At 34.0% G+C, this 21218-nt stretch overlaps 1 protein-coding gene across 9 annotated transcripts in view; it reads left to right on the top strand.

Moving 5' to 3' along the window:
• Positions 1 to 21218, top strand: part of CACNA2D1 (calcium voltage-gated channel auxiliary subunit alpha2delta 1) — a gene marked incomplete at both ends in the record, with an annotated part of 512237 nt that overhangs the window by 264191 nt on the left and 226828 nt on the right. For all 9 annotated transcript variants that reach the window (XM_082846527.1, XM_082846526.1, XM_082846525.1 and 6 more), the window contains one exon: positions 5893 to 5952. In XM_082846527.1, coding sequence (XP_082702653.1) covers positions 5893 to 5952 — 60 coding nt within the window. The remainder of the gene's footprint in view (positions 1 to 5892; positions 5953 to 21218) is intronic.

Genomic DNA, 21218 nt, shown 5'->3' with positions numbered 1-21218 from the left:
TTTAAAAAATTTATTCACCATGTCACTGATTCCACTGTAACTAAACTAAAACGAACAAATGTATATTGTAACCGTTAAGAAAGCATCTGTCGAACACTGATCCTATGATGTTAAGTGTGTGTGAGAGTGTATGTTATATAGGATATGATATATGGTATATGAATGTGTGGCAGTTCCCTTTAGAAGCAGGAACTGAGTCCTGTAGTTTTTCCTAAACACTTCTACGTAGCAAGTGCTAAGTAAATGTCTGTTGAATAAGAGCAAATGCACACTGTACTTCTTCTCCTCCCAGTCAGGATGTATATTTACCTATAGCGATCACAGTCATCAGGTGTCAAAACATGGCAAAGGTAAAACTCATCCTACTTAGCCTATTCAATTTTTATAACTTTTCTCAAATCCCAGCTTCCGGCCTGGCTTCTTTAGCCAATAGATCTTTTTCAAAGTACCAATAATGTTCCTTTATAAAAATGTTTTAAACAATACATAAGTATAGCAGGTGTGATTTTTAAAAAAGTATAAAGCAATTTCTCTACACGTGAAGATTTTTATACTAAGCTCCTTGTTCACTAGGATATAACAAGTTGTTAGAAGGCTTTGGTAGAATTCTGCTGGGTATATATATTTATATGAATTTAAAGAAACATTGTTTATACGTTGTTTTATGTGAATTTAAGTGAATATTTTGCATTGTTTCCCATTATTTGGTGAAAGTTATTAGAAAGAAAAGAGTATTTTTACCTTTTAGATGGAACATTATACTAAATATTCATGGGGTTATGATGTTATCTTTTCTATTGAGGTCTTCAAGCTTTCTATCACCTTAAGAAATGCAAAAGAAATGTGACACCTCAATCTTTTTTTTTTTTTTTAGTATTTCAGGAAATGAGGTGAGAAAGCAGAACATAATGATCTCCTCTCCTTTCTCATTTTATTTGTAGTAAAAATAAAATGAAATAAACTGAAGAACTCATTTTATTGACTACTGTATTAAACTGCTATATTCCCTGAATTACATTTGCTTTTGGCCCACCCTATAGTTCCATAGATAAGAGCTTTCTTGCAGAGCAAAATACAGTGAAAATTTAGGGGCCATTAAGATGTTTTCATTCATTTCACTCACTTATGTACCTATTGAAGTGGTCATCAGTGAGTACAGTTTTAACATATTCTGTTCTAGGTATTTGTGTTTGTAAGATTCACATGGAAGTAAAACTTTGGTATATGGTTTTGAGCATACCAATAGAAAATATATCAAATAAATATTATTGTTAAATGCTGAAAAATGTTAAGTCCATTGCCTACATCCTATAGTTAGTGAATAGCAGCACCAAAATTGTAAACCAGATGTGTCTGATTCAAAAGCACATGCTTATTTTAGCTATACTCCAAAGTTATTCATGGCACCTGTACACTTTTCTTCAGAACATAGAAGTCTGTTCTTTGACGTAAGTTTGCTATTTTCAATAGATATTGTTAGACCATTCACATGATTATCCTGATTATTTTGATACGTTAAGAGCATTTGATGAGGTTAGGGAAAACTTGTCAACAGAGGCATAATACAATAATTTGTTCATCCTTATTGAGTGTTAGCTATTTGAACATTAATCATATAACACACACATATTTTACTGGTAAGTCTGAAAAATCTTGACATACACTAGCCAAAGAAATTGTTTTGAATTAGAGATGTTTCTTTGAATGATATTTCAATTCTTGATATTATTAATATAAGTACCAACATTGTTGGAGTCTAATGGAACTGTCATATGATCCCTGAAGGTTTACTTTCAAAACAAAATTCTTTGTAATTAAATGTTTCAGAGAACTTTATTTTTCATCTGCAATAAACATACAGTCTAGGAAGCAAGTTATTTACAGGTTTGGAAAATACTCTTATTTCCAAGAAAAAAATACATTTAAGTATTGTTAAGGAGAATGATAGAATTATTTCTTTTTATACTGTACAGTTATACTGCTTTTATTAAACTTTCATGTCACTTGCCAGATGCAATGCTAGTGGAAGAGATAAAGATGACAAAAAGGTGAAGGTTGAGAATGAATAGGCCTTCAAGGGAGCTGATCTTTCTCTGATCTGATAAAACCTCTCCCATTATCTATTTCTTTCTTTTTTGTTTTTCTTTTTTTCCTTGCAGATCACTGCATATCAAGAGCTTTTTCTCTGAATAGCAGCATTCTCTCAGGATTTGAGGGCAAGACTTATATAAAGATAGTTTCCAAATTGACATACGACATGTTGTGCTGTTTTTAGAATTTGCCTTTAGAAAATTCTAAAAATTACTGGGAAATTTTCCATTAATCTGAAATAGTTTTCTACCAGTGTTTTTTATTTTGATACTACTATGTCTTCATGTATTCTATGAATGCCAAGTGATGTTAACACTTTGATGGGTTTAGTGGGAACTAAAGATTGGTCTTGTGGAATAAGAATAAGCTTTGGAGTCAGAAGGCTTATGTTCAAGTCCATTTCGTTAAACTTGTGAGTCCTTAAAAGTCTTTAAAATGAGTTTTTATTTTAAATGCTCAAACCAGTAGGTAGGTAGGGATGTACATATTATTATTACCTTTATGACATTGTATATATACTTATCATTCCATACCCAAAGGATTTTCATATATACATGTGCTGTTTCATTTATAATAAAGCCGTTTAATGAAACTTTCTCACTTACCTTAATATGAGCAGAATTTTCAATTTTCTGTTGTAGGTATTTATGCTGAACTGGGTTTTTTGTTTCTCTCTGATTCTCCGCCTGGTTTTAATGTTTGATACTATATTAAACTGTACTATGAATTAAATGAGAAAAGATACATTTTCTTTTTCTGAAGTAGGTTATTGCTGTGGGTCTATTTTTATATATCTATAGCTAACTATGGAAACAGGGATGTCCTACCGAGCAAATATTCACATTTTATTAGGTAGGAATTTTATCAGTCTTAACACAATTTGCCTGTGGCATTTAACGGTAGGTCATTGGCTTTAAAAATAAAATATCACTTGACTAGAATAGAAGTTAATTAGGGACTTGCAGTGTCCAGAAGACATGTCAGTTTTCTATGAGTCATGACTAGCTGGTCTTTTGCCACAAGAAAAAGCACCATCAGCAACTATTTGTATCACTCCCCGAGGTAGGCTGAGTCTCTAAAGTTCTGTATTTTGGTTTGTCGTGAAATCTGCTAGGTAAAAAAAAAAAAAATTACTAATTTCTTCATGAAAAAAGAAGATAATAGTAGTGCATTTTCATGATTATGTATCCCTAGACTTCCAAGCTGGGGATATATAATATTTAGCAACTTTTCCAGCTCTAAATTAACCTTTTAAAATACACTTTTTTTTTCTTATACATAACTACAGGTCTTTAGGTTTCTAAAACTATCTCAGAATCTTGCAATAAATATCATTTACTTGATAAAATTAGTGTTTATATATATTAGAAATAAAGATGATTTGGACTCTCCTCCCCCTAGGAGAATTGTCTGATAGTTTGTGACCATTGTTCATCCCTCTTTAACTTCTTTTTTCTAGAAATAATTAACTGTGATGATTACTGTCACTCTGGCTTATTAAACATGGATTAAGTTCATATTATAAGCCATGTGATTCTGAGTCAGATCATTAAGTTATACCTTCTCCTGCTCTCCAGAGTAGAGAACAGCATGGTTTGAGTTAGAGCTGGTGTCTTGCAAACCACGTATGGCGTTGTGGGTGAATGCCCCCCAGTGTGTTTTGTTTGTTGGGTGGCAGCCTCCTTCTGTGTGTCTCGTGAGGAAAACATGTTAATATCCCTCTTCAACACATTTTAGAGTTCTAATATTTCTTAATCTAAAAAAATATTTAACTTATTTATATTTTACCCAGTATTTTGTTTAAATTCACAAAATGCTTAATTTTATTATTGGCCCCATACATATGAACAATTTAGTTGTTCTTATGTGGCCTGTTAAAAATGAGGGAAGACTTATGTTCTGAATTTTGTCACAAATATGCCTTTGTGTTATTTTCTCATCTGTCTTTTCTTTTTCTATCTTCCCTACTAAAGTTTTCCTATAAAGAAATGGCTTCCATTTCCATTTGTTTTGCCATTTTATTCACTTTTTTGCAACATTTTCACACAGAATTTGAGTTTCCAAAAATATTGTGATAAATATTACTGAGATGTATACATTTTTCCCTTGGTTTTTCTCTTTTTAGGTTTTTGACCTTGTAGGGATAGAGAACCTTTTCTGGGTTACTCTCCCTGCTACAATATCTTACATTTACTAGCTTCTTTTATGTTCCCTTGCTGTCTAGTAGTTGATAAACTGAAACCATTGTCATTTAAGCACACTGGAGAATTTTTCCTTTAAATTGATTTAGTTTAGGGGTTCTTAACTTGAGATTTCCCACTAGTCAGTATTTTTTAGTCATTGGTAATACCTATGTAAGAGTTTAGAAAAATGATTATAATATTAAAGAAGAGGGAATAAAAGCCAATACACTAATATAAAACTAGTCGAAAGGGATGTTTCCATTCCCCAGTGTGGGCAAGACTTCCACATCAAGAGCACACACTGAAGTATAGTTCATAGTGAAAGATCAAAAACGTGAATCAACAAACCACTATGAGATTATACTTTTCTGAAACCTAACCTGATCATTTCTATCTCCTAATAAATGAGTTTAATACATTTATTATATTTACTGATATACTTGTCCCATTTTGCCTGTCTCCTAGCTGTGTGGGGGACAGGCTACAGGTGAACTCAGTACTCAAGGGACACAGTGTACAAATGGAATCTTAATTGTCCTTCATAGTTAGATAGCTGACATGTATATTTGCTTACTGTCTGCCAGGCACTGTTCTAAGCACTTTATATATAGTATCTCATTTAATCCTTTCAACAACTCATGAGGCAGATTTTGACATTATTCCTATTAGAAAAGGGAAGGAGAGACTTAACTTTTCCGAAGTTTGCACAGCTGGTATGCAGCAGGGTTGGTATTTAAACCCAGGCAGTCAGCTTTCAAATCTGTTCTTAATCACTAAATGTTACTGTGTCTTGTGAAAGTTTAGCACACGGAGAATATGATAATAACACTGGAAAATACAAAGAGAAAACTCTAAAAACTATTAGACAAGGGGGAAAAAAAAGAATTTATCCACAAAAAGTCATTAGCAGGCTGACAATAGGCATTTCGTCTCCAGCTGAACCTAACGGAATAACATTTTAAAAGTGCTAAAGGAAAATAGGTCAGGCTAGAATTCTCCAACGACTTTGGCATATAAGAGTGAAGGGGAAATAAAGCCTTTTCAGATGTGTGGATTATGATTGTTTGTTACTCATGGGTATTTGAATAAACTCTTAAGAATGTACTTTAGCAAGGAGAAAATTATTACATTTTTGTGGCTTTTGGTAAAAAACTAAAAATGCTATTAAGAAGGTGCCTATACAGCACTTAGCACATATTTATTGATTCTCATTGTTATTTCATTTCCAGTTATATAGAAATATATGCTATAAGGGTATTTATGAAAAGCAATATTCTACTAGGATTAATATAGTGATCAAAGCTTTTGTTTAAAAAAAAAATGAAATGTTAGTCATTGATAGAAAGCACTGGAAGTGGACACTACTGCCAGTGATGGCAGAGGTAGTAAACTTAATGGTATTCAAGAATACTATGCTATTTATATTACTGAAGAGTAAATATATATGTATCAACTTCAGTAAATTAAAGTATTAAATGATTTAGAATTTATGAATCACAAATAAGGAATCTCTTCTTTTTTATGTGTCTTAATAATTGATTTGAAAACCCAAGCACTATATAACAATTATGTATTCATGTGGTCATTTGAATTCTAAGATTTCTTGTTTTCTTTCCAGCGCCTGGCTTTGGAAGCCGAGAAAGTTCAAGCAGCCCACCAGTGGAGGGAGGATTTTGCAGTAAGGACCCTTTTTAACCACTTGATTTAATAAGTACATCGATGTTTTGTGTTTGGATAATTATGATTTCATTTAAAATATTTTTTTAGTGATGGACTCTTAAGGTATTATGGGACCAAAAACAGCTAGCTGTACTTCGTTGCTTTAAAAAAATACCTTGAAATATTCTCATACTCAAAGATATTTATAAAATTAATAACAGAAAAATAACATTAAATTATAGCATTTGAATAATCTTTATAGGTATTATGAATATACTAATTGAAAAACAAGTGACATTTTTTAAGAAGTGACATGCATATTGTAGTCACTTTGACAGTGGACTATGCAATTAAAGTTAGAACAGATGCATTAAAGCCTCTTAAAATTTAACTTGCTCCACATTAGTTAGAAGTTATCCTTCGTCTGCTCTGGCCTGCTTTTAGAAATGTCAGCTGATATTAACTTCTGCACCTATTTTTTTGATAAACTGCTTTTGTGCTCCAAGAGTCACTGGGCTAATTATACAAATTGCAGAAATTCTTCTTGTGATGAGTTCCTTCCCTCCTTCCTTCCTTCCTCCCTCCCTCCCTCCATCTCGTCTCTAGCTATCTGTTATATCTTCTTGCATCCGTGGTACACAATGAAGAAGCCTGACCTTAATAGTTAAAATACTTCTGTTACATATTTGAATTGTATCATTTATAGTGAAAATCTCTTTAGTTTCTTTTTTTTTTAACATCTTTATTGGAGTATAATTGCTTTACAATGTTGTGTTTCTGCTGTATAACAAAGTGAATCAGCTGTATGTATGCATATATCCCCATATCTCCTCCCTCCTGTGTCTCCCTTCCACCCTCCCTATCCCATCCCTCTAGGTGGTCACAAAGCACCGAGCTGATCTCCCTGTGCTACGCAGATGCTTCCCACTAGCTATCTATTTTACGTTTGGTAGTGTATATATGTCCATGCCACTCTCTCACTTCGTCCCAGCTTACCCTTCCCCCGCCCTGTGTCCTCAAGTCCATTCTGTATGTCTGCGTCTTTCTTCCTGTCCTGTCCCTAGGTTCTTTAGAACCTTTTTTTTTTAGATTTTATATATATATATATATATATGTCAGCATACAATATTTGTTTTTCTCTTTCTGACTTACTTCACTCTGTATGACAGACTCTAGGTCCATCCACCTCAATACAAATAACTCAATTTCGTTTCTTTTTATGGCTCAATAGTATTCCATTGTATATATGTGCCACATCTTCTTTATCCATTCATCTGTTGATGGACACTTAGGTTGCTTCCATGTCCTGGCTATTGTAAATAGAGCTGTAGTGAACGTTGTGGTACATGACTCTTTTTGAATTATGGTTTTCTCAGGGTATATGCCCAGTAGTGGAATTGCTGGGTCGTATGGTAGTTCTATTTTTAGTTTTTTGAGGAACCTCCATACTGTTCTCCATAGTGGCTGTATCAATTTACATTCCCACCAACAGTTCTTTAGTTTCTGATCAAAGAAAAATTCCAGACAGCTCATTTGGGGGATGTTAACCCCCCTCGCCCCATTTAACATACGATTAGAGTTTGAGTGACAGCTTGATAATACTGTTCAATTGTCTTTGAATGTTTTGCAAGACATCTCAGATTTGAAGGTAAGAAAGTTGTGGCTCAATAGAAACTAAACTGAGGTTTAGGAGTTGACACTTTTACTTCGTGTTTATGTGATTTTATTGTCTATCAAAGGAAAATATAGAAAATGATACTTCATTCACTAATAATATAGGATAACAGTTAAATAGTATTTCATGCTTGATGATTCTGATATTATTTATTTTTACTGTCTTTTCCACAAATTTATATTTCTTAAGTAAACTCTTAGTCTACTCAGTTGAGACTCTATTTGACTGTCAGTTTGATTCTTTCACCTGAATTGATCATATTGCCTGATTTGTTGGTATCATGTAGGTACTGGCTTAATCCACAATTGTTTGTTATAGGTACATTAAGAAAGATCAATATGTCATCCATAATATATAAAGAAAAAATCAGTGATTAAGTTAAAAACACAACCTTTCTGAGTATAGAGGACAAATTTTAAGCTCATCCAGTGAAGATTTTACAGTGCAGTTTGTTGCTGTTAGATGTAAGGAAAGAAAACCTGCATTTTTTTGTGTGTCTTGAATAGACCAAAAACAGCCAAAGTAATTTATCCCAATAAATATCCATTCGAGAACTAATAATTAGTGACATTTACTTTTCTTCTCCGTCTTAGAGGTGGCATAGTAAAAGCAGTGTAAAGGCATAATAGTTGTGAAGTTAGATGTTGTATTTTGCCTAGTCTTGGTATATAAATTGGCGCTGTTTTAGTTTAAATCCTGAGTACTTCTGAGAATCCAAAAAATCATTAAGTTCATCAAATCAGATTGCATAGTATATAGATTCTATTGCTGTTTCAAAAAGCTTTTCTTGCATTAAGGGAATTTGGTAATATTTCATGTAGTCATTTATTGGTTGTATGTCTTTTCCAGCTTTCTAGGGAGAAATGATGTGTTAAAAGTAACTTTACAAATAGGAATGTAGTATATAAAGTTTCCTTTCCCGGATATATTGGCTCATTAACACGAAGTTAACATTTTGGCAGTGATTTATTTTTCCTTACAAAAGTAATGGGTGACCACTGTAGATGACACAGCAACTCTCAGCGTGTGCTAGCCATTACTCTATTTTACTGAATCCAAACCATCATCAATTGTAAGGGTAAGAAAGAAAAAAAGAAGCTAATTAAATTGTGATGCGCCAACAATTTTAAGCAGTATTCATATTTGTCGGATGTCAAAATGTGTAAAAATTTACCTTGAAACGTAACTCCTTTTATCTGTTCTCTCAGTGCCTATATCCAAACAGAAGTATTGCTAGGAAAAGTCATGCAAGAGGACAAATCAGTTCCACAATGACACAGATACCATTACTAGATCTATGGTTAAATAGAAAATACATTGTTTACCCAGTAAATGTTAGGAGTTCTTAGCAAATAGTCGTCACCGTGTGGGAGAATTCTTGAACAAATTCTGTTTTAAATTTCCCCTTAGGTCACCTCACAATTTATTTAGGACTTGTGAATGTACTGGTTGACATTAGAAGAGACTGTTAAAGGGAAAACAAATTAGAGAACTTTAGAGCCCTGTCAACTCATTTCCCCAGTACCCTTCTTGATGGACTGTAAATGATGTTCACAGGACACATATCTGTCACAGTTTGCATGTTGACAATTGATATTTTCCCTAAAGCCTTTACAATAGCACTTCCCTTTGAAATACCATAGGTGATAGACAGTTGAGATAGTAGTGATTTTATATTTGAAGAATAGAACCTGAAAGAAGATTGCCTTCAAATTCAAATAAGTAAATAGTGCAAAAATAAGCGACCCTTTTTCCCTTTTTCCTCGTTTCTTTTCTGATAAACTAGATGATGATTCAGTTCATATACATACAATAAGGTTAAACACATCCTTCAAGACCATAATAAAAATCAAATTCATGCATGGTTGGAAATTAGAAATCGTCAACATTAAATGTCTCTTTATTTTGTGATTACATACAAAACAATCAGAAATTTTGTCAATATCTTAACCAAACATTTAAAAATGTTTAATTTGAAGTTAAATGCTGCCATACTCCAAAAGGTCCTTGTTTTAAACTTTATAAGCCTTTTATCTTCTAAGGCATTTAACTATGTATCAGTGCAATACTTCTTTAATGCCACCCTTTAATAATTTAACACTAGGATGATTTAGAAGGCAGAAATAATTTCCTAAAAGGTACATTAGCATTTCAAAATGAAATATAATATGCCGATTCTTCCCTCTAGTATAAGTAGGGAAGTTTCATTAACATTACTTAGGCAAAATGTTGATTAACATTCTGTACTCTGTAGTGTAGAGAAATCTCAAGAACAACAAGAACAAAAGGCAAAATACTAAAATGCTGGCAACAAGAAAGGGCTCCTGTAATTCACACTCTCCCTCAGCTCCACTCAATTCCCAATTGGACGTACAATTGAGGGAACAAAGGGCATACACTTTAAATGGATCAAGATTTATGCGGTCATGCATTTACAAGTTCAAACCAATATTTGTAAATAAGCTGCATCTACCAGCTGCCTTTCAGGTCTGCATGCAACTTACTGGCATTAAAGGGCACCTCTCATGTCACTTATGATGGACAAATTATTTTATTAAGGGCAGGTGGGAGAAGGAAAAAGGAGCTTGGAAAATTAATTGTTCTGCATAAAATAATTGCTATTATTTCTACTGAACAGATCTTTTCCAGTTGCTTTTGAAATCTCTTTTGATTGCATTGCAATGGTTGGTTAACTAAAGCAATTTTGTTTCCAACTAAGCCTGCGATATTAATCGTACGTACACATGTATAAACATAAGGGGTGCCTAATTTGTATTTTAATAAGTAGGATCTTTATGTATGGCTTATTAGCATCGGCTTGTTATTGTGAATGCTGAGTACAGACAGTCTAGAAATTGGGCAGTAAATAAAACATTTAGGGAGCCTTTTTTAGCTCCAGCTTCACAGAGAAACTAAATGAGATGGTGGGAATTTTTCTAGTGAAGTTGAATGTTATTGAGTGTTAATCAGGCTAATTTAATTCTCCTAATTGAGTTTTAATTATATACATATATTTTTTAAAAATTACCTTACTCAAATCATATTTTGAAATGTTGCTTTAAAAGTTGTACTATGTAGAATTTTGTGTTTATATGAGTTAAATTAATAGGCACTGGCATTCTGTATTTTATTATTTCATCTATCCTAATCATTTCATGAAATAACATCACCTCTGTTGATTGCAGCACAAACAGTTGTGACTATGGGAACTATGAAATCATACTGTCTTTATTTTGGTTACAATATATAAAGAGAAACACTATTCTAAATTAGAATTGTGCAGGTTCAGGATACAGAAGTGCTGGCTTTTTAGGAATAACAAGTGGGGAGTACTTACAGACAATGAGTATTATTCGGCACTAAAAAGAAATGATCTATCAAGCCGTGAAAACACGTGGAGGAACCTAAAATGCATATTACTAAATTAAAGAAGCCAATCTGAAAAGACTACATACGATATGATTCTAACTATGTGACAGTCTGGAAAAGTCAGAACTATTGCTAAGGAAAAAAAAAAAAAGACAATCAACCCCAAATGGAGACACATATGCTAAGCCCCACATCACCAAACCATGACTTAACTTACAGTTTCAACTCTCCTAGAAATGGAATCTTAAACCAGTTGGTCAGGAATTACCTGATGAACCCTAATTAGGAATCTGCCTGATAGACCCCTGCCATCCTCTAAAGGACAGTAACCTTGCAATAACTAACCTGCCTTTTTTGCCTAGTACAATTTCCTTTTCCCCACTCTCTTCTGCTGTAAAAGTCTTTCATTTTGTACAGTTCCTCAGAGCTCCTTTCTATCTGATAGATTGGATGCTGCCTGATTCAAATTGATTTTTGCTCAAATAAACTCTTAAAATTAAAAAAAAAAAAAAGTAGGGGGGAGCGGCATTGTCTTAATGAATGAATGAATTTAATAGATTATCAAAATGATTTTAGTCTCTAGCTGGATTTAGTCTTTTTTAGTTTCTACATTTGGTTGAATTGTCCTTTTGGAATCAAGAGCTTACATATTATGCAACAGTTCTTATGTAGAGAAACAATCAATTTTTTACTACTACTTTTTTTAAAGAGTTTTGTCAGTTTCTCCTCATCATCAAGATAGATGAAAAGGAGCCACAATGCAAAACTGATTTACCCTCAAATTGTGGGAAACCATTTTAGTAGAAAAGAGCCAGGCAAATTCATGGTACCATATTCTTTTTGCTTACACATACATATAAATGCCCATGGTAAGAGCATTATAAGATAGCAGAGTAGGAAATAGTAACCGTGGGCTTTAAATTATTAATTATCCTGGATGATAACCCCTCTCTTTTGTTTCTTATGTTGAATAAAAGAAGAAGCAAAATATTTATCCAGTTATTACCTAGCCAATAATCTTGGTTTTATTTTTAATAATGTTTAATATGTTCTAATGATCTTCCTGTTCTCAGTATTATTTCTTTTAAAACGAAGGTCACATGATAGCACATGATGATACATTAGAACTCCCTAAGTAAGACATCATGACAGCATGTCCTGGGATAATGCAAACTTAGATCTGATTGGAGCTGGGTAAATTTCTTTCTTTCTTTTTTGTCCCGCTCTCAGGAAGGTAGAAAGGAGTTAGAAAGGGCAGGCATCTCTAACTTGGGAAATGGGGAGGTGGATGGGGTCTTTATGTTTTTCAAGTCTAATCTGCTGCCTCAGTGTCCTGGTATTGAGCTGATGAAAACATTGTTAAATTAGTGGGAGATTCCAGGAATTGCTGCCAATATTCTAAAAATTGTAGCCATGAAGAACACACAGATATCAATACCTCATTGATATTAAAGCTAGAGTTATTTATTGCCATCTGCAGGTATCAAATTGTAGTTGTCACAGAGAGCTTTTGAACTTAGGTATTTCATTAACCTCTCTATAACTTGAGCTACATTTAATTAAAATTTTTGGACACCACTTATTTGCATTAAGGTGGGGTTTACTATATTAAAAATGTCTCAACCACAAAAGAACTAAAAAAGATGAAGAAAAATGTATAAGCATTAAAAATTACTGCATAGTTTACAAAGATTTGCTCTATAAACTTTTGTCCACTTCATTTCCTTATTTAAAAATCTTCAGTTACTTTCCATTTAGCATAAATGATATACAGGCCCTTCATGATCCGGCCCCATCTTATTTTTCATACATTTCTACTGGAACATTTCCCCAGCAGCTATTACCGTTCTCCTGAAATTCTGAGTCCAAAACAGAGTAAATTATTTGATGGTTCCCTAAGACAATATTCTTTCCTTCATCCTCAGACCTTTTGATAATCTCTGCCTAGAAATTTCTCTCATCTCTCCCCAATTTCCTTTTGGCTTTGATCCACCAATCTTGGATTTGTTGTCTGTTTTATATGGCCCTCTAATGTCCAGTATATATTCATATTCAAGTACGTACTCCCTGTATAATTTTCCTTTTTCCACATTTTTTCAGCACTAAAATGTAAACTTCCTGGGGATAAGAACGTTGGCTAAAGCATTACTAAAAAAACTGTAGGCTAGTACAATGCATAATAGACATAATAGTACAGTGCAGTAGCCTATAAGTAATTTTTAAACTAAAAATAGTTACTTGTAGTGCTGAGGTATCTATTTTTATTCTAAACATTTATTGTTAATTTCACTGGAGAAATAATAAAAAAAAAACTTGGTTTAAACTGTACTTTTTAAAAGTCTGAATATATTTGCCCATAGCTGTGACATAGTTACAGAACACTGGGCTTGGAGTTATGCAAATCTATACTTCAAATGTTGGCTTTGCCACTAACTTGCAATACAGTTTTAGAAAAATAACAGTCTTTTGAATATCAGTTTATGTAAAAACTCTTAGTTCTGTAGTCTCCACCAGCATAATTATTTTTGTAAGATGCTCTGTGCTTGCCCTATTTCCCTACGAAGGAAGATATTTTCTAGAAACCTTGTGGTATGTCCCAGGGGTTCACACACAGGTTGACACAAGTCCCTAGATGGCTGTTTGCCTAGTCCAGCAAGTATCTGCCAGCTCCCATGACTGTGGTGCTCGATTTGCTGTCGTTGCTCCAGTGAAAGAATACCACTCTGCTCAGGCTGCTGTCAACTGGTGCATCCCAAACTGCAAAGCACTTGAACTTGAGTCATAGTGTAGTCTGTGCAGAAAGAAGGGTGAATGACCCTATTTCCAGCCATAGATTTTTTTTCAAACTAGATAAATCATATTTTAATGTACTATTTAAAAAAGTCAAAGTTCATAAGAAAACCCACAGTGAATAAAATATTAAATTTATTTTTCTTTAAAAACATTTCATTGTGATAAGAACACAACATGAGACCTACCCTCTTAACAAAGTGTACAATACATTATTATTGACTACAAGTACAGTGTTGTACAGTAGATCTCCACAGCTATTTATCTTGTGTTGCTTAGTTGAAATTTTATGCCTGTTGATTACTAACTCTCATTTCTCCCTCCTCCCCAGCCCCTGGTAACCACCATCCAGTCTTTGATTTTATTAAGTTGACTATTTTAGGTAACTCATGTAAGTGGAATCATGCAGTATTTGTCCTTCTGTGTCTGCCTTATTTCACTTAGCTTAATGTCCTTGAAATCCATGCATATTGTATTGTAGAATCATCTACTTTTTAGAGGCTGAACAATATCGTATTATATGTATATACCACATTTTTTAATATCCATTCATCTGTAGATGGACATTTAGCTTGTCTCCACATCTTAGCTACTGTGAATAAGGGTACAATGAAAATGGGAGTGTTAATAATATTTCTTCCAGATCCTGATTTTAAGTCTTTTGGATATATATCCAGAAGTGGGATTGCTGGATTATACAGCAGTTCTAGTCTTAACTTTCTCGAGAAACCATACTGTTTTGTGTAGCGGCTACACCATTTTGGTTTCTCACCAACAGTGTGCAAGAGTTCCAGTTTCTCTACATCCTTGCCAATGCTTGTTGGCTGTGTGATGGATTAAAGACTTAAAGGTAAAACCTGAAACTCTAAGACTTCTAGACCAAAACATAGAGGAAAAGTTTCATGACATTGTTCTTGGCAATGATTTTATGGATATGATACCAAAGCATAGGCAACAAAACCAAAAAGAAACAAGTGGCACTATATAAAACTAAAAAGCTTCTGCACAGCAGAGGGAACAATCAACAGAGTGCAAGGCAACCATGTATCTGATAAGGGGTTAATCTCCAAAATGTATAAGGAACCCATACAACCCATTAACAAAAATTACAACCCTAGACAGTTTTAATCACCAGACTCTGAAGCTAGTTCTCATATTCTCATTTATTTAATTCTTCTCCCAAAGAAGGCAGAAGCACCTTTCCTTAGGAGTCTGTGAGGAGACTTATTTTTTACCTTATCCTCATTTCACTAGTGTCCCTGTGAACACTTGTTTATGCTTTTTTCCCTTTTTTAGGAAACAGTCAGTCAGCTTCCAGCAAATGAATGCATGAAAATAGATTTCTGATAATTTTTCAGCTTTAATCCTGTATTGTCATAGCTCATGTTCAGCCTGGAAGGCTTCTATTGGAAGACCTCATACATTTGTATTTCCAAAAAGTGTTTTGAAATTAAGTGAGATAGTTTATGGGAATATACTTAGCACTTTGAAAGGTCTTAAAAAATGATAATTTTAATAGAGGAGATGCTATCTCCTAGATTTATTTCTTTTGAGAAGTTGACATATTGCTTTTTAATGATTAAGTGTAGCTGGTTATACCTTCTTAAGGAGGAAAATATACATTGCACATAATAGGCATTGGATGAATGCTTTTTGAATTGACTTAAACCCATTTTACTTACATTCCATTTATGTATTAAGACTGCATTGATGAAGAATGACTACATTTGGAAGTGACAAGTACTCAGCATGAGACTAACTAAATTTTTTGTTCTTATCGATGTTTGTGTTTATGTCTGTATGAAGTTCTGGTTTACTCGGTGCCTAAAACAGCCCTGGAAGATCTTTGCAGAAACAAATCAAAACAAAACAGCTGTATCTAAAGAGATCTTCAGGGAGTACAGACACTAATACTATTTCTATTTACTGTAGATCCTTTAGGACCGAGCCCTGGGGCAATAACTCTATTCTCAGAGATAATTTTTATCTTCAGAATAACATTAGATGTTGGAATAATTTCAACTTGATGGAATTATAGATATGTTAATGGCTTTGTTCCTATTGCTATGGGAAAGAGAATGTTTTAGCAGTTGAAGAACTGGCCTGGAGAGCTTTTTTCCTAAAGGATTGACACCATAGTGATGAAACTTGGAGCTTTAAAATAAAGCAACGAAGTGTAAGATGCAGGCAATTAATGTAGGTCATGGGGTTTAGTCACTAGTAGGATACATTTTGACTTTGGGAGATACCTAGGAGAATTGACCATGAGAACTGAGGGCTTAGTACACTAATTTCAGTAGAGGGATATTATATGTCCAGAATATAGGAAAGTTGTTGAAACAACGGTCTGGATAATGTTGAGAGTGTGGATATTGCAATCAAAAGCTTAGTCAGAAAAAAGAAGTCTTGGGCTTCCCTGGTGGCGCAGTGGTTGAGAGTCCGCCTGCCGATGCAGGGGACGCAGGTTCGTGCCCCGGTCCGGGAAGATCACACATGCCGTGGAGCGGCTAGGCCTGTGAGCCATGGCCGCTGAACCTGCGCATCTGGAGCCTGTGCTCCGCAACGGGAGAGGCCACAACAGTGAGAGGCCCGCGTACCGCAAAAAAAAAAAAAAAAAAAATTCTCTAAGTAGATGGAAGACATTTTTAAGAGGTCTCCGATTTAAACTTATAGGTTAAAGAAAAAAAAAGACAAGAAAACCTAGAGAATATTCATCTACAAATTTAAAAAAGTATGTAACTAGACTTGAGTGCTGGACCTAATTACATATGATAAAAATGCTATGGGAATTGAGGGGAATAGCCAATTCCTCCTTTTATGCAAAATCGCTAGTTCTTTAAAGTTCATGCCTTTGGTCATCTTCTAACCTTCCAAGCCAGTCTGTCAGTGGAGTTTTTCCCATGCTATCCTCTCTCTCTAGTTAGTCAACCTTTTTGTTTTCCTTTTACTTTGTCATCAACATACAAACTGGCTCCCATATCTTCTATCATTAAAAAAAATTTTTTGCTATCTCTTTTAGTGTTGCCACATTTCCTTGCTGTCTTATTCTGCAAACCTCAAAAGAGATGTAGACCTACACCATCTCTTCATCTTCACCTTCACCCAGTGGCCAGCCCACTCCAATCTGACTGCAAAATTCATCCGTGGTGAAATTGTTCTTAGTAGTTGCATTTACCTCCAGGTCATCAAGTCTTATGGACATTTTTTGTTTATCTTTGTACCTGGTCTTTTCCTATCTTTTTAATGTACCATTTCCTATTTCCCCTTTCTTCAAACACAAGTTTCTTCTGTTAGTTTTCAGGAAACCCCATTCCTATTTTCTCACCATTTAGTCCTTCTCAATCTCCTTTTTAGTACTTTTTTCTGTACTGTAGCTCTAATATTACCTAAATTTAGGGCACAGTCTTAGCCCTCTTGTCTTTAATGCCCATACTTTCTCCCAGGACACCTCATCCATTGCTTTGAAATTAAATAGGATTCCACCCAAATGTCTTTTCTGAGCTCTAGGTTCGTTTAAGTAACTGACCACTTGCTGTTTCCATTTAGCTGTCTCACCTGCATGGTGCTAACATGGCCAGATGAGCAAGTGTTTCCATTCCTCCCTCCCCCAGTATCCTGATGATCTGTTAATTTCCCCATCACGGATGAGATCACCTTCTCCCAGTTCATCTAGCCAAAATTAAGGAGTAATCCTTAATTTCTCCCTCTGCCATAACCCCTCATATAATCCACATGTAAATTCTGTCAGTTCCAGCTCCGTATGTATCATGCAACCATTCATTTCTCTTCAGCTTCATAACCACTGTCTTTGTTCAAACCACTGACATCCCACAGGCAGAATAATCTTGAAAATATTAACCAAATTATGAATCACAGAGTCCATTCTACTGTCCTAGGGAATTCACAAATTTGTTTTACAGAATTGTAGTGGTCCAACACATACATAATAGTTAAATAGGATTTTCGACTGTCAATTCGATAGAAGAGAATGGTGAGACTTTTTAAAAAATCAATACACAATTTTATAAGATAGTGGGAAATGTAGCTTTGTATATCCTTCTGACACAAACGTTTTGGAGACCAAATAAGATGGACGAGTTGTAAGAATTTTAAACCAGTAAGTCAGGCAAATATAAAAACTGAGTAGTTTAAGTAACACATACCTGAATTTAGAAAGTAATGTGCAGCTTTTCTCAAACCGCCCATGAAAAAATGTGTCTATGTAGCAGCAACAATAAAATCCAGGCAGAGCAAGTAACAACTAGATTAAAAAAAGAGCAAAACATTACTTTTAGTCAAAATTAGTGATACAAAATGTGAGGTTTTGTATGAATTCGGGTGTAACATAGCAATTTCAAGGTGCCTGCTTCTGCTTTGTTAGAAGGCATATTATGATCTGAGAGAAAAGGTAATCAAGAGAGCTTGTAATTGCTGAAAGTTGTAGAAAATCAGCTATCGTGGAATTGTAGCATTGTGTGCCATGGCATATATTATACGTTAACTAAATTATTAGATTCCAAAAATTATAAAATTACCACATTGCAAAAACTGCTTTTCTTTGTTATAATGTTGCACCACCATGTGGACAGTTCTCCTGCGGATCTTATAAGAATCACCTAGAATCCTGTTTTTCAAAGTTCTCTATTACATTCTCCCCTCAAGGTTCTCAGTGATGTCCTATGGGGGTGAAGTCAAGACACTGAGAATCCTTCTGTAGTGAGCCAGTGTGACTGAGTGGAATATGATCTCTCTCTCTCATGGGTGTTAAAACTGAAGAAAGCTTGACCAACACTAACTGGAGGGCTTATTAATTATGAAAATAAAAGTGATGAGTCTAAATGCAGTTCTAAAGCTTGGGAAAAAAGAGATTGAGTGTAAATAGATTTGATGTAGAAAAGAAAATTATAATAAGCAGCCAGAGTCTCAAAAAAATCTAGTTGGGTTTAGTTAATACCAAAATAGCAATAACAGCAATAAACAGGCTTACTCAATCACTTTTCTTCTAAAATTATAATACCTTGTTTTTGTAAAAATATTTTAATATCATTAATTAAAAATTAAAATGATATAGATAGCTACAAAAGAAAAATTAAAATCTCCCCTAATCTCCACAACTACGTTTATTCCTTGTTTATATTTAGTGAGTCTCATGATGTTCAATTTATCTGTTTATACTTTTTTTCCATGTATTTTTTTCATGATATACATACAAAATTCATAGATACAGTCATATAATAGAATGTACAAACTTATCACCAGAGAGTGTGTTCTATTTTGAATAAGTTAACATGTTTCTGTGTTCTCTCACTTTCTTCATACATCCCCAAATCTTATTAAATTATTACTTTTACATAAAGATTTGTCTTATGTTGTGTAACCGTAGTTTCCACATTGTTAATCCTGGTTCTGGATCCTCCATTACTCACCTTATTTTTTTGTTTTTGTTTTCTCTTTAAATTCATAATTTGATTGAGTGGATTTTGTTGTGAAGTAGTTTGATCAAGAAGAGCTGTGAGATGCTTTAATTTCTGAGTTCTTATGTGTTAGAGAATATCTGAGTATTTCATTTTGGACTTGAAGAAAACCTTGGCTAAGTAGGCATTTTTCCCACTCAAAATTTTGGGGTATTGCTTCACAGTCATCTGCACAGTCTGTCATTTTTAGTGGCTGTCAAGAACTCTAAAGCTGTTCCAGTTTTAGCCCCTGGTTTCCATCCTGAATTGACTTGATTTTTTTCACTGATTCTCTAATGGTATATTCTTTGTTCTTGAAGTTGAGCTAGGAATGATGCATCTGATTGTTGATTGTTTGATGTCTTCTTACTAAAGTTGTAATTTCATTTCAGAGATGTAGATGTTTACTTCCAGCATAGTTTTGAATATTTCTGCATAAAGTTTTTTCATGATCTCTTTTTCAAGAATATTACTTAGTGTAAGTTGGGCCTCCTTTTCTGTTTTCCATAACTGGTATCTTCTCTATTACAGTTTTTAAAAAATACATCTTTATTCAGTTACATTTTATTTGGCATGATTTTCTGAAGCCTGTCTGGAATGACGGTCTTTTCACCTGCATCCATGTTTTGTTGTTTTCTTCGCTAAATTATCTTTTTTGTATCTCCCAGTTTTCTCTATGTTCTGGCAGCTTCTTTGCCAACTTATATTGGCTTATAATCTAATCTTTTGAACTCCTTTATCTTTTATTTTCTTTCATTTTTTCCCCTGGCTATCTCCCTCCACCTCCTATCTTAAAGAATAGGTCTACAATTTCTCTGGGACTCTGAAGAACCATGGATCTTAATTCTTTCTTTTATTTTAGGATTTCATATATTAAATTAGTTTCCTTTCTTCCTTCCCTTTTCCAAAAATGGCTAGGCACAGGTTCCTGAATCTTCTTGAGTAAAGTAATGTTTTGATGGAAGATGATGAAGTAAAGTTAAAGAGAACTCAAAGATACTTTAGGGCTTCCACTAATAAAACTGTTCCACTGAGGAAATAGTCTCAGCTGTATTCCAAAATATGCTCTTTCCTTTGCACACTTCCAGTCAGTTTTTAACATTCAAGAAGCCTGTAAGATTTATGGTAAAAAAACAATTAAGTCCTGGCTTTTCTTGAAGCAAGATGATGATTGCCATTTCTCTTTCTTACTGGGATTTATTTTCTTTTATGTTTTTCAGCTAGAATTTATTTAGTAAAAAAATAGAAAACCGCAGGTAATAGTAGTATTAATTGCATTTTCAAAGCCAAAATAGGGAATGCCCAATGTAAGTGTTCCTGAAAAATTATATATCTAATTATCCACTTGACACCAGCTGGATATTATAAATGCTACTTTTAAACAAATTATTACAAAATATGATGAAGAAAAGAAAATACAGTGTAAACCAGTGCGAAGATAAAGCAGAAAATACTCTAAATAGAAACCCTAGTTACCATTTGCTCATGAGAATTATTGATTCTCAGCTTATAATGTGCTTCTGACTCCAGTAGGATATTTTGTTGTCTAGTATTCAGTCTAAAATTATTTTTTGAGCCACGAAGCAAGTCAAAGCCGTGATGTTTAGAAGTGGCATACTCTAATAAATAGAGTTGCCGACCAAGGTGCCAGAAAGAGTTTGGTTTGGTTGTTTCCTATTGTGCGATTTTTAGCTATATAAGGTCTAAGCCACAGTTTCTTCAACAATAAAGAGGGGATAATATTGGTACTAACAGCACAGAGTTATTCTGATACTTAATGAAAATTATGCATGGATGCCTTCACGCAGGTCTTTGACAAGTAGATTCAAGCATTTGAGATAACTGAAATTATCTTGGCAATCAAATTTAGTTTTCTTTAAAAACTTGGCTTATATTCTTCCTGCTTGGTTTCAGGTGCCATCATTAGACACACATCCTGCCATCATCAGACACCTTTAACATACACATAATCAGTACATTTCATTGAGATCAGTTATT

The sequence above is a fragment of the Leucopleurus acutus genome (genome assembly GCF_964270905.1).
Source record: "Leucopleurus acutus genome assembly, chromosome: 9".
NCBI lineage: Eukaryota > Metazoa > Chordata > Mammalia > Artiodactyla > Delphinidae > Leucopleurus > Leucopleurus acutus.
This window is presented reverse-complemented; position numbering and strand designations above follow the sequence as displayed.